Source organism: Zea mays, chromosome 5 (assembly GCF_902167145.1).
Source record: "Zea mays cultivar B73 chromosome 5, Zm-B73-REFERENCE-NAM-5.0, whole genome shotgun sequence".
NCBI classification, from domain to species: Eukaryota; Viridiplantae; Streptophyta; class Magnoliopsida; order Poales; family Poaceae; genus Zea; species Zea mays.
The window spans coordinates 190,296,570-190,316,608 of record NC_050100.1 but is presented as its reverse complement, the minus strand read 5'-3'; the positions used below and the strand labels follow the sequence as shown (position 1 = coordinate 190,316,608).

The 20,039-nt window shown below is 44.2% G+C and overlaps 1 protein-coding gene across 1 annotated transcript; it reads left to right on the top strand.

Moving 5' to 3' along the window:
* The first annotated feature begins 11,363 nt into the window (after positions 1 to 11,363).
* Positions 11,364 to 19,039, top strand: LOC109939341 (uncharacterized). The gene is made up of 3 exons (XM_020537764.3): positions 11,364 to 11,784; positions 18,613 to 18,679; positions 18,794 to 19,039. The coding sequence occupies exons 1-3, from the start codon at positions 11,549 to 11,551 to the stop codon at positions 18,797 to 18,799; spliced, it is 309 nt and encodes a 102-aa protein (XP_020393353.1). The 5' UTR covers positions 11,364 to 11,548; the 3' UTR covers positions 18,800 to 19,039.
* Positions 19,040 to 20,039: the final 1,000 nt, after the last annotated feature.

The window sequence follows — 20,039 nt, the reverse complement described above, 5'->3', positions numbered from 1 at the left end:
CCCAGGATACTATTATCTTTGGAGATGGGAACCAAGGCAAGGTTAAAGGATTGGGAAAGATAGCCATCACAAATGAGCACTCAATATCAAATGTATTTTTAGTAGAGTCGCTTGGGTACAATCTACTGTCTGTAAGTCAATTGTGTCACATGAGCTACAATTGTTTATTTACAAATATTGATGTATCTGTCTTTAGAAGGAGTGATGGTTCATTAGCCTTTAAGGGTGTATTAGACGACAAACTCTATTTAGTTCATTTTTCGAAAGAGAATGTCGATCTAGATGCATGCTTAATAGCTAAGACTAATATGGGCTGGCTTTGGCATCGCCGTCTAGCACATGTTGGGATGAAGAACCTTCATAAGCTTCTAAAGGGAGATCATGTGTTAGGACTAATAGATGTCTGCTTTGAGAAAGACAGACCTTGTGCAGCATGCCAAGCACAGAAACAGGTGGGAAGCACTCATCACAACAAGAATGTAATGACAACATCAAGACCACTGGAACTGCTCCACATGGATCTCTTCAGCCTCGTCACCTATCTCAGCATCGGGGGGAGTAAGTATGGTCTTGTGATAGTTGATGATTTTTCCTGCTTCACTTGGATATTCTTTTTGCAGGACAAATCCGAAACCCAAGGAACCCTAAAGCGCTTCTTAAGAAGAGCTCAAAATGAGTTTGAGCTAAAGGTGAAAAAGATAAGAAGCGACAATGGATCCGAGTTCAAGAATTTGCAGGTTGAAGAGTATCTTGAGGAGGAAGGCATCAAGCACGAGTTCTCTGCTCCCTACACACCACAACAAAACGGTGTGGTCGAGAGGAAGAACAGGACGCTAATCGACATGGCAAGAACGATGCTTGGAGAGTACAAGACGCCTGAGCGGTTTTGGTCAGAAGTTGTGAACACAGCTTACCATGCCATCAACCGGCTCTATCTGCACCGTCTCCTCAAGAAGACTTCCTACGAACTCCTTTCTGGTAACAAACCCAATGTCTCTTATTTTCATATATTTGGCAGCAAATGCTACATTCTGGTGAAGAAAGGTAGACATTCAAATTTTGCTCCCAAGGCAGTAGAAGGGTTTTTACTAGGATATGACTCAAATACAAAGGCATATAGGGTCTTCAACAAATCATCGGGCTTAGTTGAAGTCTCTAGCGACATTGTATTTGATGAGACTAATGGCTCTCCAAGAGAGCAAGTTGATCTTGATGATATAGATGAAGATGAGGTTCCGACGGCCGCTATGCGAACTATGGCGATAGGAGATGTGCGACCACAGGAACTACTAGAACAAGATCAACATTCTTCCTCAACACTAGTCCATCCCCTAACTCAAGACGATGTACAGGTACCTCAAGAAGAGGGGCAGGATCAAGGGGGAGCATAGGAAGAATAGGTTATGGAAGAAGAAGCACCACGGGCCCCTCCAACCCAAGTCCGAGCGACGATCCAAAGACATCACCCCGTCGATCAGATTCTGGGTGACATCAGCAAGGGAGTAACTACTCACTCACGATTAGCTAATTTTTGTGAGCATTACTTGTTTCTCTCCTCTATTGAGCCTTTCAGGGTAGAAGAGGCCTTGTAGGATCCGGACTGGGTGTTGGCTATGCAGGAAGAGCTCAACAACTTCAAAAGAAATGAATTATGGAGCCTGGTGCCACGTCCAAAGCAAAACGTTGTGGGGACAAAGTGGGTGTTCCTCAATAAGCAAGACAAGCACGGAGTGGTGACAAGAAACAAGGCTCGACTTGTGGCAAAAGGTTATGCCCAAGTCGCAGGTTTGGATTTTGAGGAGACTTTTGCTCCTGTGGCTAGGTTAGAATCAATTCAGATTTTATTAGCCTATGCCGCTCACCACTCCTTTAAGTTGTTTCAAATGGACGTGAAGAGCGCTTTCCCAAATGGACCAATCAAGGAGGAGGTATACGTGGAACAACCCCTAGCTTTGAGGATGACAGGTATCCCGACCATGTATATAAGCTCTCTAAGACGCTCTATGGACTTAAGCAAGCCCCAAGAGCATGGTGTGAATGCCTTAGAGATTTTCTTATTTCTAATGCTTTCAAGATTGGGAAAACCGATCACGCTCTTTTCACAAAGACTTGTAATGGTGATCTTTTTGTTTGCCAAATTTATGTCGATGACATAATATTTGGTTATACTAACCAAAAGTCTTGTGAGGAGTTTAGTAGGGTGATGATGCAAAAGTTCGAGATGTCGATGATGGGCGAGTTGACCTACTTCCTTGGATTCCAAGTGAAGCAACTCAAGGATGGCACCTTCATCTCCCAAACGAAGTACACTCAAGATCTTCTCAAGCGATTTGGAATGAAGGATGCTAAGCCCGCGAAGACACCGATGGGAACTGACGGACATCTTGACCTCAACAAAGGAGGTAAGTCCGTTGATCAAAAGGCATACCGGTCAATGATAGGTTCATTACTTTATCTTTGTGCTAGTAGACCAGGCATTATGCTTAGTGTATGCATGTGTGCTAGATTTCAATCCAACCCCAAGGAGTGTCACCTTGTGGCCGTTAAGCAAATTCTTATGTATTTAGTCTCTACGCCTTGCTTCGGGATCTGGTATCCAAAGGGGTCTACCTTTGACTTAATCAGATACTCAGATTCCGACTATGCCGGGTGCAAGGTAGATAGGAAGAGCACATCAGAGACGTGCCAGTTTCTAGGAAGGTTCCTGGTGTCCTGGAGCTCCAAGAAACAAACATTTGTTGCCCTATCCACCGCTGAGGCCGAGTACGTTGCCGCAGGACAGTGTTGTGCGCAACTGCTTTGGATGAGGCAAATCCTCCGGGACTTTGGCTACAATCTGAGCAAAGTCCCACTCCTATGTGACAATGAGAGTGCAATCCGCTTGGCGGATAATCCTGTTGAACACAGCCGCACTAAGCACATAAACATTCGGCATCACTTCCTGAGAGACCACCAGCAAAAGGGAGATATCGATGTTTACCACATTAGCACCGAGAACCAACTAGCCGATATCTTCACCAAGCCTTTAGATGAGAAAAGGTTTTGCAGGTTGCGTAGTGAGCTAAATGTCTTAGATTCGCGTAACTTGGATTGATCTATAGCATACATGTGTTTCATGCCTTTGATCATGTTACTTTGAGCATTTACATCATTTATTGTATTTGTGGTGCTCAAGTTGTACAAGTCATCCCTGGACCTCACAAGTCCGTATGCAAATGATGCACATGTTTAGGGGGAGATGAGCTACAACTTGACTCCTTTGAGACTAAATTGTTGTTTGAGTACACTTGAAGCAGTCTTGAAGGACCATTGAAAGGGAAATGAACTTGGACAACGAAAAGACTTCCACTACACTCCGGTATAAGTGTATTTACTTCCAAGTTCATACTAATGCTCTCATTGCCTCTTTGCTCTTATTTGACATTTTGGTGAGGCAATGGGGTTAAAAGGCCAAAAGTTTTCTCGTTTTGGTGCTTAATGCCAAAGGGGGAGAAATTAAGGCCAAAGCAAATGGATCAGCCAACCACTTGTGAATTTTGAAAATTTAGAGTTAGAATTTGTATCTTGTCCAGATTACTCTTATTGCAAAATTTGGTCTTATGGGGAGAATTTTGACTATGGGAAAAGGGGGAGTTTTTGGCACTTGATCAATTTCACTCTTGGAATATCTCTCTATTTGCACAAACAAGTGTGTTTGACTTAGAGATAGGAAAAAGATTTTGATTTGCAAAAACAAATCAGTGGTGGCAAAAGTGATCCAAATATACCAAATACTAAGTGAAGAAAAAATTGGTCTCAAATTTGCACTTCTTAGTTGCTTCTTAATGTGTTGGCATAAATCACCAAAAAGAGGGAGATTGAAAGGGAAATGTGCCTTTGGGCCATTTCTATAATTGTTTTGGTGATCGAATGCCCAACACATTGTTTTTAACTCATATGTGCTAAGGAGGTGAAAAGTGCACATCAAAGGACAAGGTATGGTTATAGACTTAGTAAATTGTTTTTGGTACTAACATGTTTATCTAAGTGCTAGAGACATAACCAAGAAAAGAGAAAAAGAGATTGAGAAAGATTGGCTCGGTTCAGCCAAACCAGAACCAACCTGTGGCGCACCGGACAGTGTTCGGTGCCCAGGCTGGCCCGGCGGCGAACTGGCTGCTCTCGGGAAAAGAAAAAGGCGCTGCGGCTAAAAATCACCGTACTGTACGGTGGTGCATCGGACTGTCCGGTGAACCAACGGCGCTCGCGGCCAACGGTCGGCTGCACAATCAGCGGGCGACGCGTGGCCCGCGCCAACGGTCGGTTGGGCGCATCGGATTGTCCGGTGCGCCAACGGGACCCAAGGCACAACTGTCGACTGCGCCCGATTAGGAAGGAGATCGTGCATAGGACGCTTACTGTTTATGTCCGGTGGTGCACCACTCGACAGAAGGCAAGATTTGCCTTCCAAGTTGATCTCCAACGGCTCCTAGCTGCCTTGGGGCTATAAAAGGGATCCCTAGGCGCATGGAGCATACCACCAAGCATTCTCTAAAAATCTTAAGACTCCTAGACTCCGCCTCCACGCATTTGGATTGTTGTGTTAGTGATTTGAGCTCCGTTTGAGTTGTGAACTCCCTGCGCCGTGTTTTGAGCTCAAGTCTTGACTTGTGTGCATGTGTGGGCTGCAAATTGAGTCTTGTGTGTGTTGCTTTCCCTCCCTTACTTATGTGCTTCTTGTGTGATCAACATTGTAAGGGCGAGAGGCTCCAACTTGTGGAGATTCCTCGCAAACGGGAAAATCTACAAAGGAAGATAATCGTGGTACTCAAAGTTGATCATTGGATCACTTGAGAGGGATTGAGTGCAATCCTTGACCGAAGGAGGTCACCACAACGTGGAGTAGGCATTGACCGAACCATGGGATAAATCACTGTGTCTTGTGTCCATCTTCTTTGTGATTGGTCTTCTTCTAAAGTTCACACTTTAGCAACTTGGTTTTAATTGCACTAACATTTCATAACCAAGTGTTGGCTATTTAGTGTTGAATTTCACAGGATCACCTATTCACCCCCCCCCCCTCTAGGTGCTCTCACTCCCGAACACGCAGAATGGACGAGTTGAGCTCGATCAACCACCGAGCCGAGCCGAGCTCAGCTCGGCTCGTTTCTAGCCATCCAGGCACCCGATCAAGTAACTCCATAGAAAGCCATGGGCATTCTCCGTGCGCAAGTGGTGCTTCACCTCTAGCCTCCCTCGGATGCTCCCTGTCATCTCCATTATCAAGCTTCTAGCTGAAACATTATGGGCCTTGTTCCCTCTTCAATGGCGACAACCACACCGATAATGTATTTGGTGTGATTTCGCAAGATACAACCCCCCGCTACAACTACACCAACACACGCAAGTGCCGATGGATACAATGATGCGCGCAAACACTAAGGATTTGAGGGTGTCTGACCTCACTCTAATCAATTAGGCATAAACTAGAGCAAGCGTTATAGCAACAATCTAACTACCCTAATCACTTCGTAAAAAGCACCTACACTAATCACCGGATGATTCTATCAAGCACTTAGGTGTCTAAGAGCTCTAAGATGAAGTCTCAACTCACTTCTACTATTCCTTAGCTCTCACATTTGGAAATTGAAAGGAAAATATGCCATAGGGCCATTTCTACTTATTTGGTGATCAAGTGTTCAACACACCGCATTGGACTAACTACCTTGATATGAGCATGTGCATAGGTCCATAATAGGTAAGATGAAGAATTGAAGTCCATATGAGCTAGAATGGAGGGCCAAAAGTGCACCTTTGGGAAAATTAACATGAACATGAGGTTTAAGTACTTGAATAAGTCGCACATACACTATTCTATGTTTCTAGTACTTTGTTTTGGGTACTAACTCAGAAATGAGCCAAATTGCAAAACATGGAGAAATTCAGGAGAAATGGTATGTTTCCTACACTTAGTCAATTGGATTAAGTGATAACTATGTTTGTCTAAATCATAGGGAAGCTACCAAAAATAGACAAAAGGTTTGGAGAAGATTTGCTAGTCAAAATAGCCAAAGTTATGCTGGTCTAGGCCTCATCGGACTGGATTTGTGAGGGGCCTAGACTTAGGCGCCAGGCCGGCTGGCGCACCGGGCTGTCGTCGTATGTGAATAGTGTGCTCTCGATAATTTTATTTTAAATTTCACCATACCGCTACTGTTCACGGTCCGGTGTGCAGTTGGACCACTTCTCCAACAGCTCCCCCTCTGTAATACCCAAATTGCAAGAGTAGTGAAATGTCCAAGAATTGAGAAATATAAAGGGTTCAATTGACCACTTGTGTTATTATTCTCATATTTGCATATTTCAAATCATGGAATTATCCTTGGCTAAAAATAAATATACTAAATAAAAAGAATATGCATCATGTTGGAGTTTTATATGTTTGCACATTAAATAAAATAATAATTTTAATGGTAATAAGATAATAATTACTAGAAGTTGACTTAAGCCCTAAATTAAACCCAGGGTTTTTGAAAATGAGAAAAAGAGAAATGATATAAAAAAATATATATAAATAATATAATTATATTTCTAAAAACTTGTATTTTAATTTCACAATATGATTTGAGAATAAATTTGGCCTAAGTTTGATTCGAAATTTGAATTCAAATTGGATTTGAAAATAGAGAGAAAAAGGAATGGAAAAAAAAGAAAAGAATAAATCACCTTATGTGGGCCTTCCCGACTCAATTCAGCCCACCTGGGAATATCCCCTGCGCTGCCCACTTGAAGCTTGGCGCCGACACCTGGGGCCCTTCTGTCAGGCCACCAGCCGCTTGCGCTTATTACCCGCTGACTTGTGGGGCCCACTGGTCATCGTGTGTGTTCCGCGTTGAGCTCGTCTCCATCTTCCTCAACAGAAATAGCGATTTCTCCTGCGCGCGCGCGGAATCCTCGGGCGCCTGACCCGCTCAGAGCTGGATAACCGGCTTCCGCCCGAGGGGGAATAAATCCCTGCGCAGATCGCTGACCTTTAGCCCTCAATCACGAGAACTACTTGGCCACTGCCACCGGCGTCATGGGAGGAACCGAGAGGAGAGGGGTTGTGCTCCGCCGTGGGGGGGGGGGGAAATCCCCTGCCGCGCAGTCGTCTGCCCCGTGAAGTGCTCGGGGACTTTCCTCAAGTTCTGGGAAGGACGTGTGGGGCCGCGCTACTCGTGATCAACTGCCGGTTTTGCTCCAATTCCTCGCCGTCGTATCGCTCCGCCGGATCTCCGCCGTGCAACGAAGACAGAGAAAAGCACTATGCAATCCATCGGTGAGTCCACTCTATCATGCTCGCCTGGTTCGCCGCTATGTTTAGCATCCTTTGGAACGGAGTTTAGCGCATCGGGGGTCATTGGATGTGTGGCCTCATCCATGGCGCCGCCGCGCTCGTGGCCCTGTACACGGCCGCCGGTCTTGGAAGGGAGGGTAAAAGTGGTGCGCTGGCCGTTGATCCCAACTTCAACGGCTGGGATTGAAGGCGGGTACCGGTTTGGGGCAAGCTCTGTGTGTCGTTAGATCAATCGTCGACGGCAATGATTAGATCGCGCATACCCCTTTCGCCACTGCGGATTTGGGACGCTGGATTGTGATCGGACGGTTTTGCACGCTCGCTGGTTCATAATAGGCGGGATCTGATCCTGACCGTCGGTGTAATCCAACGGCTAAGATCGGGAGATACCCCTTCGGCCTGGTAATCTTGCTAAAGAGACCCTGACTTATTTCAAAAACAACCCGCCGTCCACCGCGGGGTAGGTCTGGGTCTGCTGAAGATTTATAGATTAGCCCCTGCACTTTCTAGTTTTTGGTGCGCAGTCCAGTCAGGGAATAAACTATGGAAATTCATTTAGAAAATGATTAATAGTGCAAAATTAATCCCAGAAACTTCTTTAATTCCTAGAAAATACATTTTAACTCCTTTTTGACTCGTTCCAGTTCCTATAATTTTGTAATATTATGGTTTATCATCTAGTACCACTATTTCACATGAAATACACATTAAAATTTGTACTCTATTTAATCTTGTACAAAATACATAAAATCTTAAGAAATTCATAACTTAAAATCTATAACTCCAAAAATTGTGATTCCTGTTCCTAGAATTTTATTTCAATAGGTAGATTATTAATATGTATTTTGCATATATGTTTGGTGTAATGTTAATTTTGCATATACACTGTTTATTTGTATTGCTACAACTAGAGCGAGGTTACGAGTCATCTGAAGATCATCCTGGTACCTGGAATCTCGAGTCCCAGGCAAGTTGTGCCCTTGATCACTTCTTTTTACCCACTCATGTTCTGATTAATCATAATGATCTGCATAGGTTAATTTTGATGGGACCCAATAGGTTACCCTAGTTTGATTATCTTTATACCTTGTTACCACTGAACTTTTTGGGTAGTACTTGCTAGTGCTTTATGTGGATTTGGGTATGAAGATACATTACTCATGATTATACTTTTGTTATCTGTTGTTATTTATCGTTCATGATAAGATCATTATGTTAATTGGAACATGGAGCGACCACCCGGGAAAACAGTGCTACCACAAGGGTATAATGGGACGCCCTTGGCTGATTAATTAGGAAAGCTAGTGGAGGACTACCTTACCCGAAAGGGGCAAGGGCAGTAGGGGAGTGGTCAGTGTAGGGAGACCCTCGGGAGGATTTTGCTGCGATGGCGGTCCTGCAAGGGAATTCCTGCATTGGAGCTTCCTATAAACTGTAGCGGGTTTTCTGAAGCTAGTGGAACTTTGTAAAGGCCTCGTAGTGTTACCCTGCCTCGCCTCCTCGGTAGAGGTGTACGGGAAGTCGCGATCCCTTGGCAGATGGGTAACATGACTTGTGGGTAAAGATGCGCCACCTCTGCAGAGTGTAAAACTGGTATACTAGCCGTGCTCACGGTCATGAGCAGCTCGGACCCTCACATGATTAATTTATGGAACTTAAATTCAATTTGTAATATGCATTGCATCGCAGGTGATGTTGTTACTTTTGTTCTACTACTTAATTGGGTTGGTATTTACTTATACTTAGTAATTGCTAATAAAATTTTGACCAACTTTAAAAGCAATGCTCAGCTTCAACCATCCTCTTTGGTAAGCCTTACACTTCACGTGAGCTCCCACCTTTGGCGAGTTCATGCACATTATTCCCCACAACTTGTTGAGCGATGAACGTATGTGAGCTCACTCTTGCTGTCTCACACCCCCCCACAGGTCAAGAACAGGTACCACAGGATGAGGCGCGTGGAGGATGCTGCGATGAGTTCGTGAGAGGTCTAGGTCGTCGTCTCCCAGTCAACTTTGGGTTGCTGGACCGTTGTCTCCTTATAATGTAATTATTTATTTATTTTGTATAGAACTCCTGTTATGTAGTAAAGATGTGACATTCGATCCTGTGCCATGATTCATCATATGTGTGAGACTTGGTCCCAGCACACCTGGTGATTATGTTTACGCCCGGGCTTTGGACCCCTAAAACCCGGGTGTGACAGAAGTGGTATCAGAGGAATGTTGACTGTAGGGCGAAACCTAGATAGAAATGGACAAACCCTTACCTACTTACCTTACTCTGATTCTTTTCTACACTTATCTTGATCTTTCCTCATCTATTTCCGCTTTACTCTGATTATTCTTACCTTTTCACTTCTAAAGACAAATGTGGATTACCTAAAGTGGCCTTTAGGAATAGGAGACCTATTCTTAGGAACAAAAACAAAACTATTTTTTTATCTATATGCCTGAATGTTTGTACTTGTGATACATGTCTGATTTGGATTTTTGATTGAGTGTGATGAGTTGTGGAGTAATGTCCACAATTACATCTGCATATACATATAGAAAAAAACACCTATAAAAAAATAACTAGATAAACTAGAGTATCTAGCCTAACAATATTCATCTTAGCTTAAAAGATTCATATTCTACACTCATAGATCCATCTTATCTTAAAAAAACTCTATTACCTTAGTAGATTAATCTTATCTTGAAAAGATTTTATCTTATCCTAATAGATCTAACTAACCTCAAAAGATTCTACCTTATCCCTATGAATGCATCTTGCCCTAATAAGCATACTTACCACACACTAGTGTAACAACCATGATCTAATCCAAAGTAATTAGACATTATCTAGTCTAACCTAGTTGTACCGATCTAATCTAGATCCCATCTAATCTACTATGATCCAATTTAAAGAGAGTGACCTAAGAAGTTAGTTAATCCTGGTGAAATACATTAGACCCTGCTCCTATAAACAAGTTTGAGATCCTAGATCAACTCGGCCATACCCAACAACTTGACCTACATAATAGATCCATCTTAACCTCCTGTCCCAAACCCGGATGGAGACACCAAAGAGTAAGAAGGAGGAGATCAACCTCGACATGGAAGAATAGGAGTCAAATCAGATCTCGAGATGATTCAAGATTTACCACCTTCGATGGAGTCTTCCCTTACCAAGTTCTTCTTACCATCAGCTAACCTCACTTTGACCATCTCTCTTCTTACCTAACTGTGTGTATAAACTAGAAGATACCCATGTATTTCTAAGTACTTGCTAAATTGTATTTTTTATTTTTTTAAAAAAGAGAGACTCTTATTTTTGAATCAATTAGAAACTACAACCTCGATTACAAACCAATCTTGGTATAATCTTTTTTTTTCTTACAAATCTCGAGGACGAGATTCTTTTTAAGGGGGGTAGGATTTGTAATACCCAAATTGCAAGAGTAGTGAAATGTCCAAGAATTGAGAAATATAAAGGGTTCAATTGACCACTTGTGTTATTATTCTCATATTTGCATATTTCAAATCATGGAATTATCCTTGGCTAACAATAAATATACTAAATAAAAAGAATATGCATCATGTTGGAGTTTTATATGTTTGCACATTAAATAAAATAATAATTTTAATGGTAATAAGATAATAATTACTAGAAGTTGACTTAAGCCCTAAATTAAACCCAGGGTTTTTGAAAATGAGAAAAAGAGAAATGATATAAAAAAATATATAAATAATATAATTATATTTCTAAAAACTTGTATTTTAATTTCACAATATGATTTGAGAATAAATTTGGCCTAAGTTTGATTCGAAATTTGAATTCAAATTGGATTTGAAAATAGAGAGAAAAAGGAATGGAAAAAAAAGAAAAGAATAAATCACCTTATGTGGGCCTTCCCGACTCAATTCAGCCCACCTGGGAATATCCCCTGTGCTGCCCACTTGAAGCTTGGCGCCGACACCTGGGGCCCTTCTGTCAGGCCACCAGCCGCTTGCGCTTATTACCCGCTGACTTGTGGGGCCCACTGGTCATCGTGTGTGTTCCGCGTTGAGCTCGTCTCCATCTTCCTCAACAGAAATAGCGATTTCTCCTGCGCGCGCACGGAATCCTCGGGCGCCTGACCTGCTCGGAGCTGGATAACCGGCTTCCGCCCGAGGGGGAATAAATCCCTGCGCAGATCGCTGACCTTTAGCCCTCAATCACGAGAACTACTTGGCCACTGCCACCGGCGTCATGGGAGGGAACCGAGAGGAGAGGGGTTGTGCTCCGCCGTGGGGGGGAAATCCCCTGCCGCGCAGTCGTCTGCCCCGTGAAGTGCTCGGGGACTTTCCTCAAGTTCTGGGAAGGACGTGTGGGGCCGCGCTACTCGTGATCAACTGCCGGTTTTGCTCCAATTCCTCGCCGTCGTATCGCTCCGCCGGATCTCCGCCGTGCAACGAAGACAGAGAAAAGCACTACGCAATCCATCGGTGAGTCCACTCTATCATGCTCGCCTGGTTCGCCGCTATGTTTAGCATCCTTTGGAACGGAGTTTAGCGCATCGGGGTCATTGGATGTGTGGCCTCATCCATGGCGCCGCCGCGCTCGTGGCCCTGTACACGGCCGCCGGTCTTGGAAGGGAGGGTAAAAGTGGTGCGCTGGCCGTTGATCCCAACTTCAACGGCTGGGATTGAAGGCGGGTACCGGTTTGGGGGCAAGCTCTGTGTGTCGTTAGATCAATCGTCGACGGCAATGATTAGATCGCGCATACCCCTTTCGCCACTGCGGATTTGGGACGCTGGATTGTGATCGGACGGTTTTGCACGCTCGCTGGTTCATAATAGGCGGGATCTGATCCTGACCGTCGGTGTAATCCAATGACTAAGATCGGGAGATACCCCTTCGGCCTGGTAATCTTGCTAAAGAGACCCTGACTTATTTCAAAAACAACCCGCCGTCCACCGCGGGGTAGGTCTGGGTCTGCTGAAGATTTATAGATTAGCCCCTGCACTTTCTAGTTTTTGGTGCGCAGTCCAGTCAGGGAATAAACTATGGAAATTCATTTAGAAAATGATTAATAGTGCAAAATTAATCCCAGAAACTTCTTTAATTCCTAGAAAATACATTTTAACTCCTTTTTGACTCGTTCCAGTTCCTATAATTTTGTAATATTATGGTTTATCATCTAGTACCACTATTTCACATGAAATACACATTAAAATTTGTACTCTATTTAATCTTGTACAAAATACATAAAATCTTAAGAAATTCATAACTTAAAATCTATAACTCCAAAAATTGTGATTCCTGTTCCTAGAATTTTATTTCAATAGGTAGATTATTAATATGTATTTTGCATATATGTTTGGTGTAATGTTAATTTTGCATATACACTGTTTATTTGTATTGCTACAACTAGAGCGAGGTTACGAGTCATCTGAAGATCATCCTGGTACCTGGAATCTCGAGTCCCAGGCAAGTTGTGCCCTTGATCACTTCTTTTTACCCACTCATGTTCTGATTAATCATAATGATCTGCATAGGTTAATTTTGATGGGACCCAATAGGTTACCCTAGTTTGATTATCTTTATACCTTGTTACCACTGAACTTTTTGGGTAGTACTTGCTAGTGCTTTATGTGGATTTGGGTATGAAGATACATTACTCATGATTATACTTTTGTTATCTGTTGTTATTTATCGTTCATGATAAGATCATTATGTTAATTGGAACATGGAGCGACCACCCGGGAAAACAGTGCTACCACAAGGGTATAATGGGACGCCCTTGGCTGATTAATTAGGAAAGCTAGTGGAGGACTACCTTACCCGAAAGGGGCAAGGGCAGTAGGGGAGTGGTCAGTGTAGGGAGACCCTCGGGAGGATTTTGCTGCGATGGCGGTCCTGCAAGGGAATTCTTGCATTGGAGCTTCCTATAAACTGTAGCGGGTTTTCTGAAGCTAGTGGAACTTTGTAAAGGCCTCGTAGTGTTACCCTGCCTCGCCTCCTCGGTAGAGGTGTACGGGAAGTCGCGATCCCTTGGCAGATGGGTAACATGACTTGTGGGTAAAGATGCGCCACCTCTGCAGAGTGTAAAACTGGTATACTAGCCGTGCTCACGGTCATGAGCAGCTCGGACCCTCACATGATTAATTTATGGAACTTAAATTCAATTTGTAATATGCATTGCATCGCAGGTGATGTTGTTACTTTTGTTCTACTACTTAATTGGGTTGGTATTTACTTATACTTAGTAATTGCTAATAAAATTTTGACCAACTTTAAAAGCAATGCTCAGCTTCAACCATCCTCTTTGGTAAGCCTTACACTTCACGTGAGCTCCCACCTTTGGCGAGTTCATGCACATTATTCCCCACAACTTGTTGAGCGATGAACGTATGTGAGCTCACTCTTGCTGTCTCACACCCCCCCACAGGTCAAGAACAGGTACCACAGGATGAGGCGCGTGGAGGATGCTGCGATGAGTTCGTGAGAGGTCTAGGTCGTCGTCTCCCAGTCAACTTTGGGTTGTTGGACCGTTGTCTCCTTATAATGTAATTATTTATTTATTTTGTATAGAACTCCTGTTATGTAGTAAAGATGTGACATTCGATCCTGTGCCATGATTCATCATATGTGTGAGACTTGGTCCCAGCACACCTGGTGATTATGTTTACGCCCAGGCTTTGGACCCCTAAAACCCGGGTGTGACACCCTCCCCCCGCGCGCAATGGCTAGCTGACGTCACCAACCGGTCTGGTGGTGCACGAACTCGGTCCGGTGCACATCAGTTTAAGGAAAGGTGACAATCAGATCCCGAACTAGGTCTGGTGTGCCTTTGCTACTCCTCTTCTTGGGTACGGTTTTGTTTGGGCAATTATCCCTGATGTGACCATTTCCCCACAAGTGAAGCATCCCTTTCTCTTTGATCTTTTCTATCGATGTTAAAAATGAGATCTTTTCTGTTTATGTAGCTGGCCGTAGGCGCATAATGCGCCATGCTGGCGACCAAATCCACACATTGCAGACTGCACCTACACAGAGGCGCAAGACAACACGTCCACCTATGAGGTGTTTCTCAATCTTCCTAGTTCCTTCTTATCATTTTACTATATTAGATTCTACATGTGTCATTCCTTGTTGATAAGATGAAAATATGTGTGCCAAATTCAACCTACAATTATTATTGTGATCATTATGATGTATTGTATATGTTGTTTGAGTTCGATAGGTGTGGGCACATGCACTAGCGCAAGCACAAATTCTTACATGTAGGGCTTCATGAGTGCAAGTAAAAGATAGAGTTTGATCATGAAATAAAAACAATCCATGGTAGCATTTTTATAAGGTGATTCATAGTAGCTTGGGTCCTAATCAAGTTATCACAACTAGTATATAGCCCGTGTTAACGCTATGATCTCGCGGAGGGGAGGAGTCGACGATGGTGGTAGCGACACGAGGGGAGATGTTGACGACAACGATGATAGTGACAGTGAGGGAGACGGGCGGCAGGGACGCGGGGAGGGCGACGCTAGGGGCGGGCATGTGAGGGATGATGGATGATCCAAATAATATTGTCAATTATATTTGAGTGAGCAAGAGAAATGACATTATCCAACTATCTGAACCATAGATTTTGATGATGTGTTAAGTCTGGGTGCAATTTGTTTGATGAATTTAGTGGAGGTTATGGGTCTGAGGTTTTTTTTTATAATGGAAACATGAGTTCCGGCTTTAGCATGGTAATGCGTACAACCAACACAAGACAATTATTACATCCGAGAAACGTTGCCTGGATAATGAAACTAACTCAAAGAAGCAAAATAACGAGAATGTGGGTAACTCTAGCCATCCTCAATTCTTGCATTTGAGCGCCATCCATTATTTGCAAAGACTTCCATCGCCACCGCTTCCCACGCTTGACAAACATCGATGATTTGTTGTTGTGATTCCTCCTTCTGTAGAAGTCTCCAGAATCTGAATCAGTGAGTACCTCTGAAAATGACATGCAGAATTGATGGTATTGGTTTATGATTAAAAGCCACTTCATTTCGACTGAGCCAAATAGACCAAAATAAAGTTGAGATTCCAGAGAGTAATAATTTTTTGTATCCTGGATCCCTATTGCTTCTCCAAGACCCAATAATGTGATTAATGCTAACGGGCCTCTATATTTTGAAGGCATAGTAAATTATTCTCCATATGTTGCTTGTCATATAGCAGTCAAAAAAGAGATGGTAAATACTCTCATTTCGGTTGCAAAAGCTACAAGTCAAGCTACCTTTCCAACGTCTTTTGGCTAGATTATCTTTAGTAAGGATAGCTCCCCGACATAAATTCCACAAACAAGCTTTTATTTCAAGCGCCTGCACCGAGATCTTTCCAATGTCTAAGGTTATTTGGTTGGATATGGGCTTCCAATAACTAGAGGAAGCCCAGGCCAGACTGTGCAATCCGGTCGAGCCGGACCAGGTCTAGACGTCTATAAAAGAAAATCCAGAGTGCTAGGGTTCAGTTTTTCACCAATCTAGATTCATTAGCGACGGCGCGTGCGATGACGGCGGTTGCCCGATAACGCGCGCGGCGGTGGACCTTGACCAGTGGCTGCGGTGGCCGCGGCAACCCGACCTTGACGTGCGGTGGCGGCGGTTCCCAGGTCGGCGGCGGCGGCTCCCCAATCCAGAGGGCGAGTGACGACAGTGCCCTTGTGCGGGCAAGCGGCGGCGTCCCTGAGGCCCCGAGGCGGCGACACTTCCAAGGCCCGTGAGCAAGCGGCGCCCCTCGATGTGCGAGTAGCGACGACCACACACGAGGCGTGAGGTTCGAGTGGCGTCACGGAAGGTGCGAGGTGCGTGCAGCGACGATCGTGCATGACATCCTTCGATCCAGCGTAGTTCGGGCGACCCGAATGACGACATACATCTGTGCTTATGTCGTCGACGACGTCCTCCGGCGACTACCTCCTCCGATATGTGTTTTCTTTTTTATTATTGAGTTTTATGCCTACCACATATATTATTTACGCTAAAAACTGTACGATTTTATGCTTGAACACGAAATTCGTATATCAGTTTGTTGCATGCATATTTTTTGCATGCACATTGGAAATACAATTCCTTGATTTATGTTGTTCGTAATTACCATAAAAATCAAATTATTTATGTTCGTAAACGCCAGATTTGTAAGTATTTGTGCGACGTTATATAAGAATTTATGCTCTATGTGACTCATGTCATCCAATTTTTTGCGTGCATGAACTGGAAAGGAAAATATAATTCAAAATTTGCGCGCATGCAATGGAAACTCCCACGACTTGCCATAATTTTTGGATCTGTATAAAAATAGAAATCGCATGCATGCGGCTGCCATGTTTTCGGATCTACCATAAAAATAGAATCGTAATAACAACCTACTAGAACTGTCAACCTCTCATATTGGTTGTGTATTTACGCTTATAAGTGAGGGATTTTATGCTCAAAACTTAAGGTTTTTACGCTCCAACCTGGAGATGCGTCCACCAGTGAACAACATGCCAGATTTTTTACGCAGTATACCGAATTGCATAAATACCTACACCGTGTAGTATAATCAGTATCAATATATATCATAAACTAGTTCTAATGTGTTTAGCTGCATGGCTGTTGGAAGGATCCTATATTTATGAAGGAAATAAAACATTAAATACGATTTTTTGTTTCTATTCATGCAATTCATTTCCTTCCATTGCACATTTTTTCCATCATAAATCCGTGCGCATGCAGCTGGTAACAGATTTTTACGCAGTATACCAAATTGTATAATTATCTACACAGTATAGCATATTTAGTATCAGTATATATCATAAAATGGTCCTTACGAGTCTAGCTGCATGGCTGTTGCAGCGATCCTAAATTTATGGAGAAAATAAAGCATTTAAAAATAGAAATCGCCACACATATCTTTCCAAAATTTACGCGCATGCAAGGGAACGTGGTTGACTCATGCATGCATTTTGTCATAATTTTTAGATTTGTATAAAAATAGAAACCGCATGCATGCGGTCGCCATATTTTTTGAATCTGTCATAAAAATAGGATCGTAATAACAACCTACTAGAGCTATCATCCTCTCATATTGGCTCGTTATTTACGCTTATAATTGAGAGATTTTATGCTCAAAACTTAAGGTTTTTACGCCCAACCTGGAGATGTGTCCACCAGTGAACAACATGCCAGATTTTTTACGCAGTGTACTGAATTGCATAAATACCTACATCGTGTAGTATCTATACTACTTATTAAGGTTGTAAGGGTAGCCTACCTCCTTTGCGTTCTGCCTTCCATAGATCTGGATCGTCCGTTAGCCTCTGTGAATCTGCACCGTCCGTTTGTGACTCTGTGTCCACCCACGCCACCCCAGCCTTCCGCTCCACGTGAGTAACCGTCCCTATCGTTCCCCCTCTGTCGCGCCGCCTCCCGCACCCCACTGGCCGCTCACCGCAGTCCTCCCTCCACCGCCCTGCCTCCCCTCGCATCCCCCTGCCATTCCTTCATCCACAGTCCCTCTCACGTCTCTGCAATCCCCACCCAGCCCCAATCCCCACTGCCCTCGCCGCCACCCCCGAGGACTCCCCAAGCAACCGACCTTCACCAAGCGCTTTGACAATGCTCCTCAGCGCCCCGATCCGAAGCCTCCGAGCCTCGATCCCTCCTCCTCAGCGCCGCCGGTGCCCCGCATGCTCTCGTTCTTCGGTGCCGGTCGCGGTGCCCACCGGTCGCAACATCCTGCGCCGGATAAGCCTCTGGAAGAGAATTGGTTCATCCGACGCAGCGAGGCGGCGAAACAGGCTACCGCCGAGGCCGAGCGCCCCTCGGCTCCCAGCGCGCAGCAACCGAAGTTGTCGCCACAGGAAGCCGTGAAACGTGCGGTTGAACTCCTGGGCGGCGGGGGCCGCAGCGGCGAAGATGGCAGAGGGCATGGTGGCGGGGGTCACAGCTCCCGTGGCCGTGGCTCGGGCCGCGGCAGGTGGCGCAGGCGGCCCGAGTGTGGGACCGCGGGTCTGTTGATGTGGAAGATGACCGGGAAGCGATCTACTTGGGGGACAGCTGATGGCGATTGGCTAGAACAGCGTCTCGGCGAGGACAAGGTGAAGATTCTGGAGCATGCATTCATGGAGGCAGCAGATAATGCGCTGCCACATCCAATGGAGGATGCTTACCTCGAAGCTTGTCACGCAAACAACATGGTTTGATTGTCTTGATGAATGTTTGATTGTATTAATTATCTACCATTTTATGGGATTCTTTATACTGATACTCAGTTGTATATATGTTTCTCAGGAATGGAAAATGTGCATATATGCTGCTGACTGCAGTGAGATTAGCCTCGTCCAAGTTAGGGGATCTGGTATGTTAAAGGATTCTGCCTGGTTATATTGATTTTATTATTAGATAATTAATTTCCCTCATAGACACACATGTGTTTTACTTAAGCATGTTTTGATTTTGTTTCCTGTTTTAGCCATGAACTAGACAAGATTAGAAGTTTAAAGAGGCCTTACATCAAGAGAGTACAAGATCGCCATAAGGAAGTACAAGTCTTTGAGGAAAGTGATCTTATGAAAAGTTTGAGCAAATCAACTTGTGTACGAGAAGTTATGTCTACTTGTGCTGATCAGTCATACCTTGGAATATTGTTGTATTGAATTTGTTCCCAAACAAGCATTTCAATGTTGGTATATTGGACAAGGTGATGACAATGCTTGAAGAACAATCTCCAGATGTTGTTGATACTCACGATGCAACATATGATGCAAATAAAGAGACAAGACAATCCAATCAATTATAAGATATTACTGAGAGCACCTAGAGGGGGGTGAATAGGTGATCCTGTAAAAACTTGAAACTTAAAACCACAAACTTGATTAAGTGTTAGCACAATGAAATCAAGTGGCTAAGGAGAGCTTCTTGCGAACCACAATTGACACAGTGAGAACAAGCACAAGAGACACAAGGATTTATGCCGTGGTTCAGCCAAGTACAATACTTGCCTAGTCCACGTTGTGGCGTCCCAATGGATGAGAGTTGCACTCAACTCCTTTCAAGTGATCCAATGATCAACTTGAATACCACGGTGTTCTTCTTTCTTTACTCTTTCCTGTTTGCGAGGAATCTCCACAACTTGGAGCCTCTCGCCCTTACAATGAGATGATCACAAAGAAGCACAGATGTAAGAGTGGGAAGAGCAACACACACAAGCCTCAAAGCACGAGCACAAACATGCACACAAGTCACAACTTGAGCTCTAAGATCACACACGGAGTTCTCAACTTAAGAGGAGCTCAAATTGCTATCACAACTAATCAAATGCGCTAGAGAGATGTCTTGATGCTAAGAGATGATCAAAGAATGCTTGGTGTACTCCTTCATGCGCCTAGGGGTCTCTTTTATAGCCCCAAGGCAGCTAGGGGACGTTGAGAGCAATCCAGGAAGGCAATTCTTGCCTTCTGTCGACTGGTACACCGGACAGTCCGGTGCACCACTGGACACCGTCCGGTGTAGATTTCTTTCCTATTCTGGCGCAGCCGACCGTTGACGATTTGGAGCTGTTGGCGCACCAAACACTGTCCGGTGCACACCGGACAGTCCGGTGCCCCCATCAGACCGTTGGCCCGGCCACGCGTCACGCGTGGATTGCGCGACCGACCGTTGGCTCACCGGACAGTCCGGTGCACCACCGGACAGTCCGGTGATTTTTAGCCGTACAC

What these genes read in the sequence shown, in the direction of transcription:
- LOC109939341 (XM_020537764.3), top strand. Translation starts at nt 11,549, where the DNA reads ATGGGAGGGAACCGAGAGGAGAGGGGTTGTGCTCCGCCGTGGGGGGGA. An exon ending in AAGCACTACGCAATCCATCG is followed by an intron (nt 11,785 to 18,612) that starts GTGAGTCCACTC and finishes TATGTTTCTCAG; the next exon opens with GAATGGAAAATGTGCATATA.